The sequence below is a fragment of the Sorex araneus genome, chromosome 1, assembly GCF_027595985.1.
Source record: "Sorex araneus isolate mSorAra2 chromosome 1, mSorAra2.pri, whole genome shotgun sequence".
NCBI lineage: Eukaryota > Metazoa > Chordata > Mammalia > Eulipotyphla > Soricidae > Sorex > Sorex araneus.
The window spans coordinates 179,148,285-179,164,877 of record NC_073302.1 but is presented as its reverse complement, the minus strand read 5'-3'; the positions used below and the strand labels follow the sequence as shown (position 1 = coordinate 179,164,877).

At 50.0% G+C, this 16,593-nt stretch overlaps 1 protein-coding gene across 1 annotated transcript in view; it reads right to left on the bottom strand.

Annotated features, from left to right (window-relative positions):
- The window catches only part of FBXL17 (F-box and leucine rich repeat protein 17), a 527,962-nt gene extending 520,581 nt beyond the window's left edge, over nt 1–7,381 (bottom strand). Inside the window, exon 1 of the mRNA XM_055139470.1 lies at nt 6,672–7,381. Coding sequence (XP_054995445.1) covers nt 6,672–7,307 — 636 coding nt within the window. The 5' untranslated portion in view covers nt 7,308–7,381. The remainder of the gene's footprint in view (nt 1–6,671) is intronic.
- Nucleotides 7,382–16,593: the final 9,212 nt, after the last annotated feature.

Genomic DNA, 16,593 nt, shown 5'->3' with positions numbered 1-16,593 from the left:
AAATTCAACAGATAACCTCTCAAAACTCTCATATTTCATCCAAGTTAAGCTTTTCTAGTCTTTTCATTTCATCCCATGCACACCATTCTTTCATCTTTTTATTTACTCATACTGCCTGCAAATAGTGGAAAAGTAAAATTTGCTCATGTATTGGGTAAGAGGTATTTTAAAAAACAGAGGCACCAGCCTTGCTTCTGATCCTATCCTAAGATAGCCATAGAGAAGCCATGGACTCTAAAGCATTTTGTCTATCATTCATGATAATTTGATATACTTTATTAAAATGTAAGTGCCAGAGAAATAGCCGAGGGTGCATGCCTTACATGAGGCTGACCCCAGTTCTGTCACTACACCTGGCACCCCATAATCCACACGCATGAGCAGATGCAAGCCTAGAGGTCCCCACACATGCCACATGCGGTGGCCTGCACTCCCCAGCACCCCAGACCCTCGCACTGAGCCACCTGGCAGGTGGGCCAAGAATCACCATGGGGTCTCTGCCCTGGGGTCTCCTGAGCACAGCCTGAGAAGCCAACATGGAACACAAACAAACCCGAAAAATTACCATGCAATTATCCAACAACACAAGCCCAATTATGAAATTTAACAGCACAGAATTCAACTAGGAATCACAAGAATCAAGGATTTGCGGGGGAGGGTGCACCAGACAGTGCGGCACCCTTCGGGCACAGATCCGTTACTCTTGGAGCAACTGCTTCTTTGTTGGTGGTGCTGCTGTTCGCGGTGATTTATTCCACTCGTGTTCCAGCACCAACCCCACCAGCACTGCACCTTCACAACACCAGTATTTCAGATTTTCCCACCACCACCCAAGTCTGCCCCAAAGGCAGGTGCTAAGTAACTTATTTTGTATTGCTTGTTACAAATATTCGACTAAAAATGATCCAACAAAGGTTTTTTTAGAGGAAAGTGTGTGAAAACTGCTGTATCTCACCCTAGAGCTACTGAGCCCCTGTCACTGTCACTGTCATCCCGTTGCTCATCGATTTGTTCGAGCGGGCACCAGTAACGTCTCTCATTGAGAGACTTATTGTTACTGTTTTTGGCATATCCAATATGCACGGGTAGCTTGCCAGGCTCTGCCATGCGGGCTCAAGACTCTCGGCAGCTTGTCGGGCTCTCCGAGAGGGACGGAGGAATCGAACTCGGGTCAGCAGCGTGAAAGGCAAACGCCCAACCGCTGTGCTTTCGCTCCAGCCCTAAGCCCCTGTATAAGAGATTACTAACATGCTGTGACAGGTTGAGCCTTGTGTGCTAATTTACTGGTTGTCTTCTACCTTGCACCATCAAATGTGGTGTGCTACCCTTGGGAGACCAGTGGCATAGAGCGGCTGCCTGAGCACTTTCTTATACCCTGGCAATTAGCTCGTTCTTTCCTTTCCCCAGCTCTGGAAACACCAAGACAAACTGACCCCTAATGCAGAAAACAGCATGGAGAACATGGACATTACATATCTTCACTGATACTGGGTACTACTGCCCCAAGTCCCATTCTTCAGGGCTAGAGAATGGATGTATGTATGCATTTGTGTATGCATGTATGTTTGTGTGTGTGCATGCTCTTTAAACAATCTCAACACTGCAGCTCTCTCCTTCCTCAGCATAGATGCCTTTAATACATCACAGGGGATCAAACCAACCAAACCCCGGGTAAACTCCTGAAAAACAGAAAATAGGATCTGCAGCCAACAATAAGCAACTTTAATTATAAATTTTATATTGGATATGCCAAAAACAGTAACAATAAGTCCCTCAATGAGAGATGTTACTGGTGCTCGCTTGAACAAATCGATAAGCAACGGAATGACAGTGATTACAGTGATATGGTACTGCCAGGGATAAAACCCAGGACCTTACAGGTGCTAGGTAAGTACCTTACTGTGGAGTCACATCCCCTCCACTTATAAACAAATAATTGCACTCATACTAAGTGCTTTCATAATGGTCTTCCCTTCCCTTCCCTTCCCAAAGAGCTCGAGGAAACCTCTTGACAGAGGCTCATTATAAAGCATCAAAATTTATAGACTTCTTAAAAGGAAAAGAAAACGAATTTCATCTTCTAGCAAACTAATTAAGTTAACTGAAATTACTCACCATCCTTCAGAGAGAAACCTTGAACATGAATTTCCTAAGGACACTCTTTTAACACTGTCTAAAACCAAAAGTGGGATTACAGAACACCCCCCACAAGGTTACCTAGTACTGGAACCCCAACTCAAGAATTTGTGAGCTGCTACATCTAACTTAGTTCCTCTGACCACTAGTAACCTACAGTCAAAACTTAAAGTCTTTTTTCCTCTGATTTCCTAATTCATATGCTTTCATCCTTGGTTTTATTCCTGAAAAACACATCAGGATTTCCCTAGCACCACAAACCAAGTACATTAGCTTTCCTCCAAAGTACATTTCCCTTATAAAAATCTTTCTTTGGGGCAGAAAAGATGATATAGCGGAGAAGGGGGATGCCTGCCGTAAACAAGGCTGACCTGGGTTCAATCCCCAGCACTCCCAATGGTCAAGCACCTACAGAAGTGATCTCTGAACAGAGTACTGGGTATGGCTCAAAGCCACACACACACACAAACACACACACACACACACACGCACACACAAGCACACACACGCACACACAAGCACACACACGCACACAAAAGCACACACACGCGCACACATCTTCCTTAATTACTAAAGCAACCTGTTGGCAATAAGACTATAATAATAAAGATTTGATAACTGCTGACATATTACCAGGAATACATGCATCGTGAAACAGTTTTCTAATAAAGACAACAGACTTTGGCTTTCTCATCTACCATGCTTTGAAAACAGGTCTGCTGACAGAGCAAGGCATCTAAACAAAAAGCTAAGTTTTCAACCTTTATGTACACAACTGCTCAGATAGGAACTCTCTGAAATATCCCGCCGCTATGGTTTGGTAAAACTCCCGCACACTCATTTCACAACATAAAACTCCAGGCTACCGACAGGAAGGACTGCTTCGGGTCAGAAAGGCAACAGGTTCCAAGGCTGAAGGAGGCTTATAAACAGCAGCCAGAGAGCAACAGGCTTCAGTGCTGCCGAAAATGCTATTCCCGCAGCTGACCTTTGAGGAGCTATTCCCTGCTTCTCAAATTTCTTATATTTAAAGACTACAATTCAACCCTACGGCCCACTTATAAAATTAGCCTCTGACGCATGACGATTTAGAAGTCCTGTCCTGTATGCTGCCCCCCTCCCCACTGCACTCCCAGTTCAGAAATCTCTTTCCTAAGATCTCAGATGGGGGGGGGGGCTACTGCCCCGCCCCCTCAACAGAGTCGGCTAACAGCCTTCCACCCTGCCAACGGGGGACTGGGTCCCAGCCAGGGGCTGCCCTCGGTCCTGGCCGTGTTCGAGCTCTGTTCTCCAGCATACGCAGAACTGAGGTTCCCAGCAAAGCTTCTCAGCAATCAGTGAAGGGTGCCTAGCTGTCTCCCAGGGCTCTTCCGGCTCTCAAGTTACACAACTGCCATACCCTCAGAGGCTCACTATTTCAGGAAAGAATTCATCCACCTTTTCACACAGAAAACATGGTTAGAAGTACCTTCTAACTACGCCCCTGGGGCCAAAGGGATAGCACGATGGGGAGGGCGCTTGCCTTGAACGAGGCCGACCCTGTTCCATGCCCAGCACCCCATAGGATGCCAAGGCCCACCAGGAGTGATCCCTGAGCACAGAGCCAGAAGTAAGCCCTGAACACCGCCAGGTATAACCCCAAAACAAACAACAACAAAAAAACATATATACATTCTTCAACCCTGAAATTCCAGGGTTGAAATCTACCCTAAAAAAAAACAAAAATGCGCAGAAACATTTTTTTGTGCCAAGGATTAAACGTAGAGTCTCACACTGCAGTCCAGGTACTCTACAAATCCTCATTTCTGCTTCAGAAAACAACCACTAACGTCACTTGTAGAAACAAACTGGAAACACCTACTGTAGAGAAGTAAATGCACCATGACATGGTCCTTTAAGATACTTTGCAACAACTCAGAATAAAGGAAATCATATATTCATTGGCCAGGAAAGACTTCCAACTATACTGATACCCCCCAAGCCGCTTCCCCCCCAAAAAAAAATCACAGAACATTAATGGTTATGTCATTTATGTAAAATAACATAAGAGCACTGTACAGTAAGGAAGATTGTGGGATCTGTTCAATACTATAGAGATGTGTGTACCTGCTGATCTCTAGACTGGTTGCTAGGGCAGAAACTAAACTTTAAATTTTATTGAACTATTTTAAATAGCCACATGTTGCACGAGGCTACGACACTCAATGACCTGTCCTGGAAGTACAGTGTAAACTGGTGACAATGTCTAAGTTCCTCATGAAGATGCACCTGGAGGTTAACTGCTTCACCTGCATTACTTCAATGTTTTAATGAAAGGAAAATCTATTACTCTGCATAAAAAATTTTACTACCTTATTGATACTGAGCCAGAAATCTGCCAATGGAGGAACTCTATTTTCTCTTGTTTCTGCCCTTTCTGGGAAAAACTGGCAGCTTTTCCTAACAGCTTCTTTTGCTCCACATTTCCTCACACATCTTTCCCAACGATTCCCCCACCCTCACTTTTTTATACAGCTATAACTTGCTGGGGGACTGACCAGGTGCCAAGGTAGCAGGGCATACTTCCAGGAGCAGGGGTGACGGCCTGCGCGACCTCTCCACGCAACAACCTTCCCAATACTATTTCAAAAAGTTATCACAAGGCCTGAAGGTTTTCTCCTGAGCCAAACCCCAGCCGGTCAGAAAAGGCTCTTTCTCTAATGCTGAACAACTCCATGGTGGTCGCACACAGGCAGGCTCAGGGCGAGCATCTGAGCACTTCTGAGTGGCATGGCAGGATCACCAGGTCTCCGCTCAGACCTACCAAACAAAGCCAGGTGGGGGAAGAGTAATGAACAGGATCCGGGTCAACAGTCTGTCCCCAAACCGAAGGCCTTGTCCCTGAAAGTTCTACCTGCGTCGATAACCATGACAAACCTGTTTCAATTCATTCCAGACACACAACTCGCTCCATGCTGGAAACCCTAACTGAATACCACCTACAACTATGAGACCCCCACAAGGAATTTTTCCAGGTGTTTTGCTGGTGTTCTTTGGTTGGCTGGCTGGCTTTGGTCGGCATGTCCACCGGCCCTGCTCAGGGCCCACGCTGTGGGTGTGGCGGATCAGGAGAGCGCAGGGACCAGTCCAGTGCCCTGCATACTGTACTATCTCTCTGGCCCCTCACAAAGAATCTTTCTACAAACTTCAAGTAAAAGAAATCAAAGTCTCCACAACGTTCAAGTAACCCAATATAACAGAGTAAATCCATTGGGTAATTCCCAAAGGTTGCTAGACCAAAATCTTCAAAGGTACACAGCAAAAACTGTGAAAAGTGCAACAAATAGTATAAATGTAATTTGTAGAGTTTCTCTTTAATATGTTTTCTTTCTCATATATACTAAAACATCCACTACCTAAAATAGTGGTTTAGGTATAGAGAATAAGGTAGAAAACATGGGTCTTGTTTTCAATAAATCATCAGTCAAGCCTCAACTATTGGTATTTGATTCACCCATATGATCCACTAATTTAAAGGGCCCCGGCGCTCCTGTGGCCTGAATACACACAGGCCTGATGACAAAGAGGAGGCCATTACTCTGCCACAAAATATATTCCATAAGTTAAATATTTACCAACAGATACAGTATAGCAGGTAGGGCCCTTGCTGCACACAGCCTACCTAGGTTCCATCCCCCTGAGCCTGGTCAGGAGTGATCCCTGCGCACTGAGCCAAGAGTAAGTCCTGAGCACCATGGTTGTGATACCACCCCCAAGAGAAAAAAAAAAGTTAACTACTCACATTTTGACACATGGAAAAGTTCCTATTCTTTCGCGGTATTTAGAAGCAAATTAGTAACACAAGAAACAGACCTAAGTACCCGGGATTATGAATACTCGAAACGTTTGAGGAGCTATACTGCTGCCAGTCCCAACTGTAACCGGTGAGTTGCCTCGGGAAGATAAAAGTAACCAAATTAAACGGTCTTACGAAAAGGCAAGTTACACACTGGTTCGTAGCGTGGGGCCACACCCGTCGGTGCTCACGCCGTACTCCTGACTCTGTGCTCTGGGTCTACCCCCGTTAGGGTTCAGAGGACCGCACGGGATGCCCGGGATGGCACAGGGTGGGCAGCGCACCAACACCTCCAGCATCTCTCGGGGCTCGCTGGAGTGGGGAAGGGGTTGGGGAACGGGGACTAAGACGACGCATTAACCACAACTTTGTGCGCGTGACCCTGTCCCTAGCAGCACCCACAAAATGCGAAGGTCTGGGAGCCCCGAAAGTGTGGCAGCGCCCGGGCAGGGCAGCCACACCCCCGGCCCCGCAGCTCGGGGACCGCGCGGGCCCGTCCCCGTCCACGTCCGCCGCCCGGCCCGCGCTCCCGCCGCGACTCCCCGCAGGGCGGCCGATGCGTGTGACCTTGGCCGAGTCCCGCACCCCGCCCACCCCCGCCCGGGGGACGCTCGGGCCGGCCGCGGCCTCGGCGGCCCGGGAGCGCCCGGCCCGCGCGCCCCGGCACCCGGCCCCGCGCCCGCGGCCCGCGCCCACCCACCTTGAGCAGGATGGACGGCGGCAGCTGGTTGATGTCGGGGGTGTCGGGGGGCGGCTCCCGGGCGCAGTCGCGGGGGCTTCCGGGGGGCTCCTGCCAGCCCGCGTCGCCGCCGTCGCGCTGCGGCGGCGGCGGCGAGGCCGAGGGGGCGGCGGGGGCGCCCTGCGCGGGCGAGGGGCAGCGGCCGGCGGCGGGGGGTCGCGGCGGGGAGGCGCCTCCCCCCGCCGGGCCGCCGCCCCCGCCGCCGCCGCCGCCGCCGCCGCCGCCGCCCCCGCAGCGGGGCTGCTTGCAGGGGGTGCAGGCAGGGAGCCCCGCGCCCTTGCGCTTGCACACCATGTCGGGGGGCGGCCCCGCGAGGCGCACGGGCCCCACGGCCGCCAGCACCAGGCCGCGGCCCTGCTGCTCCCAGGCGGCGGCGGCGGGCGACAGCAGGAAGCGGCGGGCGGCGGCGGCGCAGTGCTCGGCCGCCAGGGCCGCGAGCGGCGGCTCCTCCTCCGGGCCGGCGGGGGCGGGCGCGCCGTGCACGACGAAGCAGAGCATGCAGGGCCCGCGGAGCAGGCAGTCGCGGCGCCCGGCGCAGCAGCGCGGCCTCGAGCGGCGCGGGCGGCGGCGCGGCTCCCGCGACAGCAGGTGGCCCATAGGGAGGCCCGGCTACCTGCGGGCCGGGGCGCGGGCCGGGCGGCGCGGGCCGGCGCCGGGGCCCGCTCGGACCATTTTAACTGCGGCTCCGCCGGCGCGTGCCCGCGACCGCGCTGGGGGCCAGGGGCGCGCGGGACGGGGCGGGGACGGGGCCAGGGGCGCGCGGGCCGGGGCGGGGCGCGGCGGGGCCGGGGCCAGGGGCGCGCGGGACGGGGCGGGGCGCGGCGGGGCCGGGGCGCGCGGGACGGGGCGGGGCGGGCGCCGGGGCCGGGGCGGGGCGGGCGGCGGCGACGGGGCCGGGAGCCGCGGCGCGCGCGGACGCGGGGACTGGGCGGAGCTGGGCGCGCGGCCGGACGCTGCCCAGAGCCCGCCGCCGGCGCGGCGCGGGAGGGTGCGGGGCTGCGGGGGGCTCTCGGGGCTGCCGGCGGGGGCGCGGGGCCGCCGGGAGCGGCGCGGCGCGGCCCGGGGCGCGGAGGCGGCGGAGGCAGGGGCGTTCCCGCGCCGGCCGGGCTGACGTCGGAGCTGTGAGCCTAGAGCCATTGGCCGGAGCCGCTGCGCGCCGACCCGCCGCCGAGCCTGGCCCGGTTCCGCCGGAAGGGCGGTCCGGCCCGGTTCAGGCCCCGCCGCTCTCAGACTCGTGGGCGCGCGCGCCCCCGACTTTCCCGACTTCATCCCGGATTGGGCGAGCGCCAGTCGCCGCAGGCACCTTGGGCCCCACTGCAGGCCCTTCCGTCGGGGGTCCGCGGGCACAGGCTGCAGCCTTCCCGTCGGGGGTCCTCGGGCACAGGCTGCAGCCTTCCCGTCGGGGATCCTCGGGCACAGGCTGCAACCTTCCCGTCGGGGTTCCGCGGGCACAGGCTGCAGCCTTCCCGTCGGGGGTCCGCGGGCACAGGCTGCAGCCTTCCCGTCGGGGATCCTCGGGCACAGGCTGCAACCTTCCCGTCGGAGGTCCGCGGGCACAGGCTGCAGCCTTCCCGTCGGGGGTCCGCGGGCACAGGCTGCAATCTTCCCGTCGGGGGTCCGCGGGCACAGGCTGCAGCCTTCCCGTCGGGGATCCTCGGGCACAGGCTGCAACCTTCCCGTCGGTGTTCCGCGGGCACAGGCTGCAACCTTCCCGTCGGGGGTCCGCGGGCACAGGCTGCAGCCTTCCCGTCGGGGATCCTCGGGCACAGGCTGCAGCCTTCCCGTCGGGGGTCCGCGGGCACAGGCTGCAATCTTCCCGTCGGGGGTCCGCGGGCACAGGCTGCAGCCTTCCCGTCGGGGATCCTCGGGCACAGGCTGCAACCTTCCCGTCGGTGTTCCGCGGGCACAGGCTGCAACCTTCCCGTCGGGGGTCCGCGGGCACAGGCTGCAGCCTTCCCGTCGGGGATCCTCGGGCACAGGCTGCAACCTTCCCGTCGGGGGTCCGCGGGCACAGGCTGCAGCCTTCCCGTCGGGGGTCCGCGGGCACAGGCTGCAACCTTCCCGTCGGGGGTCCGCGGGCACAGGCTGCAGCCTTCCCGTCGGGGGTCCGCGGGCACAGGCTGCAATCTTCCCGTCGGGGGTCCGCGGGCACAGGCTGCAGCCTTCCTGTCGGGGGTCCGCGGGCACAGGCTGCAATCTTCCCGTCGGGGGTCCGCGGGCACAGACTGTAGGCCCTCCCGTCAGGGGTCCGCGGGGCCGGCTGCTGACCCTCCTGTCGGGGGTACCAGGGTCCGCGGGCACAGGCTGCAGGCCCTCCCGTCGGGGATCAGGCACTCTCTGAGCGGTCTTGCCCAGCCGGTTCTGTGCAGTGCGGGGTCCGGGAACAAACGGACCATGGCCCTGCGCGTTGGCCTTTACTTGTGGGCAGTGATGAATGGGGTTTCTTCAGGGCTGGAGAACCATCACCTGGGGAAGTCGAAACGGATTAGATAGTGGTGGAAAGGATCCTCCCCAAAGGAAGAGATAAGGAGAATGGAAAAGATACATCCAAATGGAGAGGCCTTAAATCTTGAATTTAGGCCATTAATCCAGTGTTTAAGTAGAGCAAAGGAAGTTGGAGTGGGGGCTGAGGCGCTTGGACCGGGGCTGGAGAGATAGTACAGGGCTAACGCCTTTGCCAAGACTGATCCTGCGCATCGCTGGTGCGGACCGGCTCCCCATCACCACCACCGGCAAAGAGACTTCTTCCATGGAATTTTAGGGACTGGGTTATTTATGAATTAGCTAGAGACCTAGGAGTGATGGGTAGGGAAGAAATTAATCACAGATACCAGCGTGTGCAGTCATGGATTTAATTCGAAATTCATTGTAAAATAATGGATTCTACAATATAAAGTATTTGCATATTTGAATACCACCAGTGGTACCGTGATAGACTCGGTGACCCGAAACACAGGAAGGCAGTATATAAACTTAGTGAATTTATATATAAAATACTGACCAAAGAAAGTCTCTCAGCACAGCAGGTAGGGTGTTTGCCTTGCACGCAGCTGACCCCGTTAGATTCCCAGCATCCCATATGGTTCCTGAGCACCGCCAGGAGTAGTTCCTGAGTCAGAGCCAGGAGTAACCCCTGAGCATTGCCAGGTGTAACCCAAAAAGCAAAAATTAATAAAAAGAAAGTCTCACTCTTGCTCTCCACCAGGAGCGAGTTCTCAGCCCCACCAAACAAAAGTAAAAGACACCCGTATGTAAAGACGCTTAATGACAGCAGCTGAACAGTGGTCATAGTGCGTGTAACCAAGATGCCTGGGGTATAAGACCATGCTTAGTCTAACATCGATCCCACAGCTGAGCAGGACTCATGGATGGTTTCACATGGCACTTCCTGCCCGACAGAAGCATCCAGAAATCACATAATACTGCAAATCCATACTGAATTGTGGTTTCGTTGAAAGCCCAAGGTAATGAAAAAATTCAGAAAATTTCTATCAGGACATCTATAATCTTGAATAATTTGTTTCAGGCACAGTCTGAATGTTCAGTTACTGATAGGACTTTTTCTCCACCAAAGCTCTTCTCATGACAGATTCAAGTTCACTTTCCACATCTCAGATAACACCACAGTCACTTTAGATCATACCTGATTCAGCCTGGTTGATCTCTCTCCCAGCAATTACCACAACCCACACTTGTGGAATTTCAGATTCTTGATTATACCTCTATCAGTTCAATTCTACTTATATGTTGGGTCACAGAATCTAAGGCTGTTAATCGATTATATTATAAAGGGAGACTATCCTGGGTGGGCTGGATGTAATCAGATGCAGTTTTGATTTGTTTGTTTTGTTTGGGGACCACACCCAGCTGTGCTCAGGGGTCATTTACTTTTTCTTAATTTTTTTTTAATTGAATCACGTAGGATAAGGTTACAAGCTTTCATGTTTGAGTTACAATTGCACAATGATCAAATACCCATCCCTCCACCAGTGCACATTCCCCACCATCATCTCCCCAGTATACCCCCCTTTTCCCACCCTCTCTGCCTCCATGGCAGACAATTTCCCCCATACTCTCTACTTTGGGACATTATGCTTTGATGCCCCCAAATGATCTCTCATTTATACTGAGAAGTCATCATGTTTGGTCCTTTATGTACTTTCAGCACACATCTCCCATTCCGACTGATCCTCCAGCCCTAGTGATCCCTTTTCGATTCCAGCTGCTTTCGCCCCTCCTCTCCTCACCCCCCACTGCCAGTTCATGAGGCAGGCTTCCAACTATGGAGCAATCTTCCTGGCCCTTGTGTCTACTGTCCTTGGTGTCAGTCTCATGTTATTTTATACTTCACAAATGAGCGCAGTCCTTCTATATCTGTCCCTCTCTTCTAACTCATTTCACTTAGCATGATACTCTCCATGTCTATCCACTTATAAGAAAAATTAATGACTTCATCTCTCCTAATAGTTGCATAGTATTCCATTGTGTAGATGTACCAAAGTTGAACCAGTAATTCGTTCTCAGGCACTTGGGTTGTTTCCATATTCTGCCTGTTGTGAACAGTGCTGCAATGAACATATAGGTACAGATGTCATTTCTACTGTGCTTTTTTGTACCCTCGGGATATATTCCCAGAAGTGGTATTGAGGTGTCATATGGAAGCTCAATTTCTAGTTTTTGAAGGACTGTCCATATTGTTTTCCAGAAAAGCTGGACCAGTTGACATTCCCACCAGCAGTGAAAGAGCATCCCTTTTCCCCCCACATCCACGCCAGCACTGGTTGCTTTTGTTCCTTAGAATGTGTGCCAGTCTCTGTGGTGTGAGATGATATCTCATTGTTGTTTTGATTTGCATCTACCTAATGATAGTGATGTGGAGTATTTTTTCATGTGTCTTTTGGCCATTTGTATTTCTTTTTCGAGGAAGCTTCTGTTCATTTTTTCTCCCCATTTTTAAATGGGGTTGGAGGTTTTTTTCTCGTACGATTCTACTAGTGTCTTGTATATCCTGGTTATTAATCCCTTATCAGATGGGTATTGGGTATTAAACAGCTCACTATTGGACAACTAGTGGCTTAGGAAGGAAATCAAATAGGAAATCAAAGGATTCCTGGAAACAAATGAAAACGAGGACACGAGTTACCAGAACTTATGGGACACTGCAAAAACTGTGTTAAGAGCAAAGTTTATAGATCTACAAGCATTCCTCAGGAAGGAAGAGTGGGCCCACATAAGTAACCTAACCTCACAGCTTAAGATCTTGGAGAATGACCAACAAATGGAGCCCAACCCAGGCAGGAGGAAGGAAATAATAAAACCCAGAGTAGAAATTAACGAGATCGAAACCCAAAAAACAATCCGAAAGATCAATGAAATCAAGAGCTGTTTCTTTGAGAAAATAAACCAGATTGGTTCATTTACTCTTGACTGGGCTCTGGGACCTCTCCTGGTGAGGCTCTGGGAACCAAATGTGGTATGGACCCAAGTTCGATCCCCCAGTACCATGGGAGTAATTCTTGAGTGCAGAGCCAGGAGTACCCCTGAGTATTGCCAGGTCTGGCCCAAAAGGCAAATGTAAATAAAAATAAAAGATCTGTACAGGTGAGATAGGCTAGATCTTGTAGTGTGTAGGGCAGAACGCTAAAAGAAGGAAAACATGGAGATGGCGGTCCCCTGGGGGCTGAAGGGATGATGCACAGGGTTGGGGCTCAAACCAGAGCTGCTGGGATCCAAGGCACACTTTGGCCCCTGTTCTACGTGGCCCTAAAAGAAATATTGTAGTGAGCCTCGTGGAAATCAGAGGTTCAGACAGCAGCCGATGCTCAGCTCTTAGCTGTGAAAAAGAAGCGAACTCCGATGTTCCTGAGAAGCAGCATCAGGTGACATCTAGATCTCAGCCACCCCTTGCAGATGCCATAGAGTCAGTCCGCAGTACTACAGAGTTCTGAATTCTGCCAGCCAAAGGAAGACAGTCCTGCTGACACTGATTTCAACCCAGCAGAGAATTCCCTTAAGCCTACACCTACATTCTTGACTTGAAAACCATCAAGCAATATATACGCAGTTTTTTATCACTATTTATGGAAATATATTGTTGCAGAAATAGGAAATATATTCAGCTATCAGAGCACTTAATGCAGTTTAACAGGAGAAATTAAAACAACTCTCCCAAGAGTAACTCAAGACAAAAATTTAAAAAAGTTCAGACTCGACCATTCAGAATAACAGAATTCATTACTGGTTAATTCAACCAATGATTCATTCAACTATTCTGAATAACAATCCATTATCCTCCTACTTTTATTTCAATTAATGGAATAATGGAGGTAGGGGTTGGGGCAACTAATGTAGCTACTTACTTGAGAGTCATTTATCTATTTCTATACTTGAATTAGTTCAACAAGAATCTGTTCTACCACTTATATTCCCTCAAGTGAGTGCCAGCTATATCCTAGGTAATAACTTGTTCACATTTTCAGATGGTAAAAAGATGTTGTTTGCATCTGCCTAACTCTTTTGGTTTGTTGGTTTGTTTGCTTTATTTTTATTTTTTGAATCACTGTGAGAACAGTTACAAAGCTTTCCAGTTTAAGTCTCGTTCATACAATGATCAAACACCCATCCCTTCACCAGTGCGCATTTTCCACCACCAAGAACCCTAGTATACCCCCCATCCCACCCTTCCCCCTGTCTAGGTGGCAGATGAGTTCCACTTTACTCTCTCTCCACCTTGATCACATTCAATATTTTGACAAAAGACCCACCACTATTATTTGGAATTTTCCCCAACAATCAGACCTGCTGAAAGGTATCATTAGATAATATATTTTCTATTGCTGGTTATGAAGAGTATATGATGTCGCCTGGCCGCAAAGTGACCGCTCAATTTTGGATTTCTGATATTTTAGTAATGAGCCTGGACATCTCCCTAACTCTTATGTTTTTCCTCTTGTATTTAGGTTTCTCTTTCTATAATAGATAGGACTTTAGCTACAGCTATCCATACTCCATGGCCACTTGTAGAAATATTCACGGCGTCCATATACTATTTTTGCAATCCCATCTTTTCATATAATTGTAAATGGTCGCATAGTCACTTATGATAAAGACCATAAAGCTGGAGTAGTTTTTAAAAATTAAAACACTTGAATTGCACTTGTAATCATTCCTCTAGGGACACATAGGGGTCAGAAGACGGTGGCAGGGGGTGGTATGAAGGAAACCCAGCTCAGTGACTGCTGTGGTTCTCCCTTCTCATCTGGTCCTCTCCAAGAACACGAATTCCCACATCACCTGGACCTTATGTTGTCTCCTTGTCCTAGTGCTGAAACATCATTCAGTGTTCTACTCAAGGTGGAGAATCCTGGTATGTAGAAGGCATGCTAAAGTATACCTGGAGGCGGGGGGGAGGATATGGGCCACACTCAGCCATGCTCGGGGGCTACACTTGGCAATGTTTAAGGGATCATTTACGGTCAAGGATTAAGCAGGTGTGAGCTGCATGCAAGGCAAACACCATGACACTTACACTACCTCTCCAACCCTACAGTACCTTATTATTTTTCAAAGTTTTTAGCTTTGGGGCCACACTGGACACTGCTTAAGCATCCCTCCTAACCGTGCTTAGGGACCATATGCAATGCTGGGGGTCCATCGGGATTTGCCAAGTGCAAGGCAAGCCCCCAACCCCTGTACTCCCTTTGTAACCCCCCCATGGTACCTTTTTAAAGCTACTTTACCTCTCTAAAACTAAAAAGTTAACAGTTATACCTGATTGTAAAATAAATAGAACTGATTGGGAAAGTTGTTCTCTATAATGTTACAAAAATGTATTTTAAGTTTTTAAATTAAAATTTCTTTTAAAATTTATTATTGGGAGCCTGAGTGATAGTCCATTGGGTAGGGCATTTGCCTTGCACTTGGTCAACCTGGGTTCAATTCCTGGAATCCCATTTGGTCCCTCAAGCCTGCCAAGAATAATCCCTGAACATCTTCAGGTGTGGCTCAAAGACCAAAAACGAAATATCATTGTTTGATTAGATTTTTTTAGAGATGCCTCAACTTTCTGGAAGGATAATTTATCAAAATGTAACTTCAGTAGCTTTGGGTTTAATCTGCTCCATTTGCTTTTTAAATTATTCATTAGTGCATTAGTATCACTGTATCACTATCATCCCATTGTTCATCGATTTACTCGAGCGGGCACCAGTAACGTCTCTATTATACTCAGCCCTGAGATTTTATCAGCCTCTCCTTACTCGTCTTTCCCAATGATTGGAGGCTCTTTCAGGATCAGGGGGATGAGACCTATCATTACTGTTTTTGGCATATTGAATACGCCATGGGGAGCTTGCCAGGCTCGGTCCGGGCGAGTGGGATACTCTCAGTAGCTTGCCAGGCTCTCCAAGAGGTATGTATATATCTGTTACTGTATTTGGGATACGAATACGCCACAGGGAGCTTTCCAGGCTCTTCCATGCAGGCAATAAACCCTCAGTAGCTTGCCAGGTTCTCCAAGAGGGAGAACTGGGCTATTAGATGTCTTCTATAAGCTTCTTCTATAAGCTCCCAGGAGCTTGGTTTTATAGTCTCTGGATGTTGGCCCTTGATTGGATTACAGAGCCCCGGGGGCAGTTTCTGGGTGTGACTGCCAGTGTCCTGTACTGGGAAATGGGGAATCTGGGTAGAAGAGCCCAGTCCTGATTCGAGCAGCCTTGGAGATATCGACACCAGGTCCTGCACACCTGGGTTCCTCTGCCTGTTCCTTCATGCGTGAGGTGAGGCTCGTCCAAATGTGTGAAGAGTAGCCTTGAGTGTAAGTAGCATTTTAATTTTGTTTGTTCAGTTTCATCTGCAGTATTTAATGATGCAAATATGTCGACCCTATTTTGGGGTCAGTTATTTCCCTATAGTGACATGGAAATACTGGAGTACAGTGATTAAAATTTATCCAACCCAAAAAAATACCGGCGAGCTTTCCGCCAAGATGCGACCTCGGTAGCCACATGTTTATGCGGCCGCTCTGATGCTGATCAATCACGATCCGGAGGCCAGCTAGACTACTTTTGGTACCAGCAGCAGCTTGCAGCAATATCTCTAGATGGTGAACTAAGCCATAGCCCCATGCTGCCCCAGGAAGGGAAATGATGCAATTTCTAACACAAATTTCCCTGGACTTAGTTACTAAAACACCAAAATACAGAACTCCCAAACCGCGCAGCCGCTATTGCAGCCACGCGACTTCATATCTCTTCACTCTCAGCAATGGAAAACTAATTATCAAATGCTTCCTTGTCAGCAGGGCTGCTTTTGGGGGGGGAACTCGAACAACAATAGTGAGTTTAGTATTGAAATATGGAATGTAATCAAGGTAAAGAGAAAGTGAAGTGAAATTTATCAGCTACACAGGCCGGGGTGGGGGGTGGGGGGTGAGAGGTATACTGGGGGTTTTGGTGGTGGAATATGTGCACTGGTGAGGGGACGGATGTTTGAGCATTGTATAACTGAGACATAAGCCTGAAAGCTTTGTAACTTTCCACATGGTGATTCAATAAAATAAATGAATTTTTAAAAAATTTATACAACCCATTTGTAAGCCATATTTTTACACCTGGTACTTCACCAATGCTTGTTATTAAAAATCACCTCTCCCAGCCCTAAGTACCAAAAGAAATATATGTAAAATATAGGTGTTTGGTTCTCTTTTTTGAGACAGACAGGTCACACCCAGCTGTTACCCTTGGCTCTGTGCTCAGGTGTCACTCATACAAGACCTTAAAACTCTCTCTTCTCTCCCTTCCTCTCTCTCTCTCAAACCTATTTTACAGAAATGCAATACAATAAAATGTCTATTGTCATTTACATATGTAAGTTTTCAATTCTG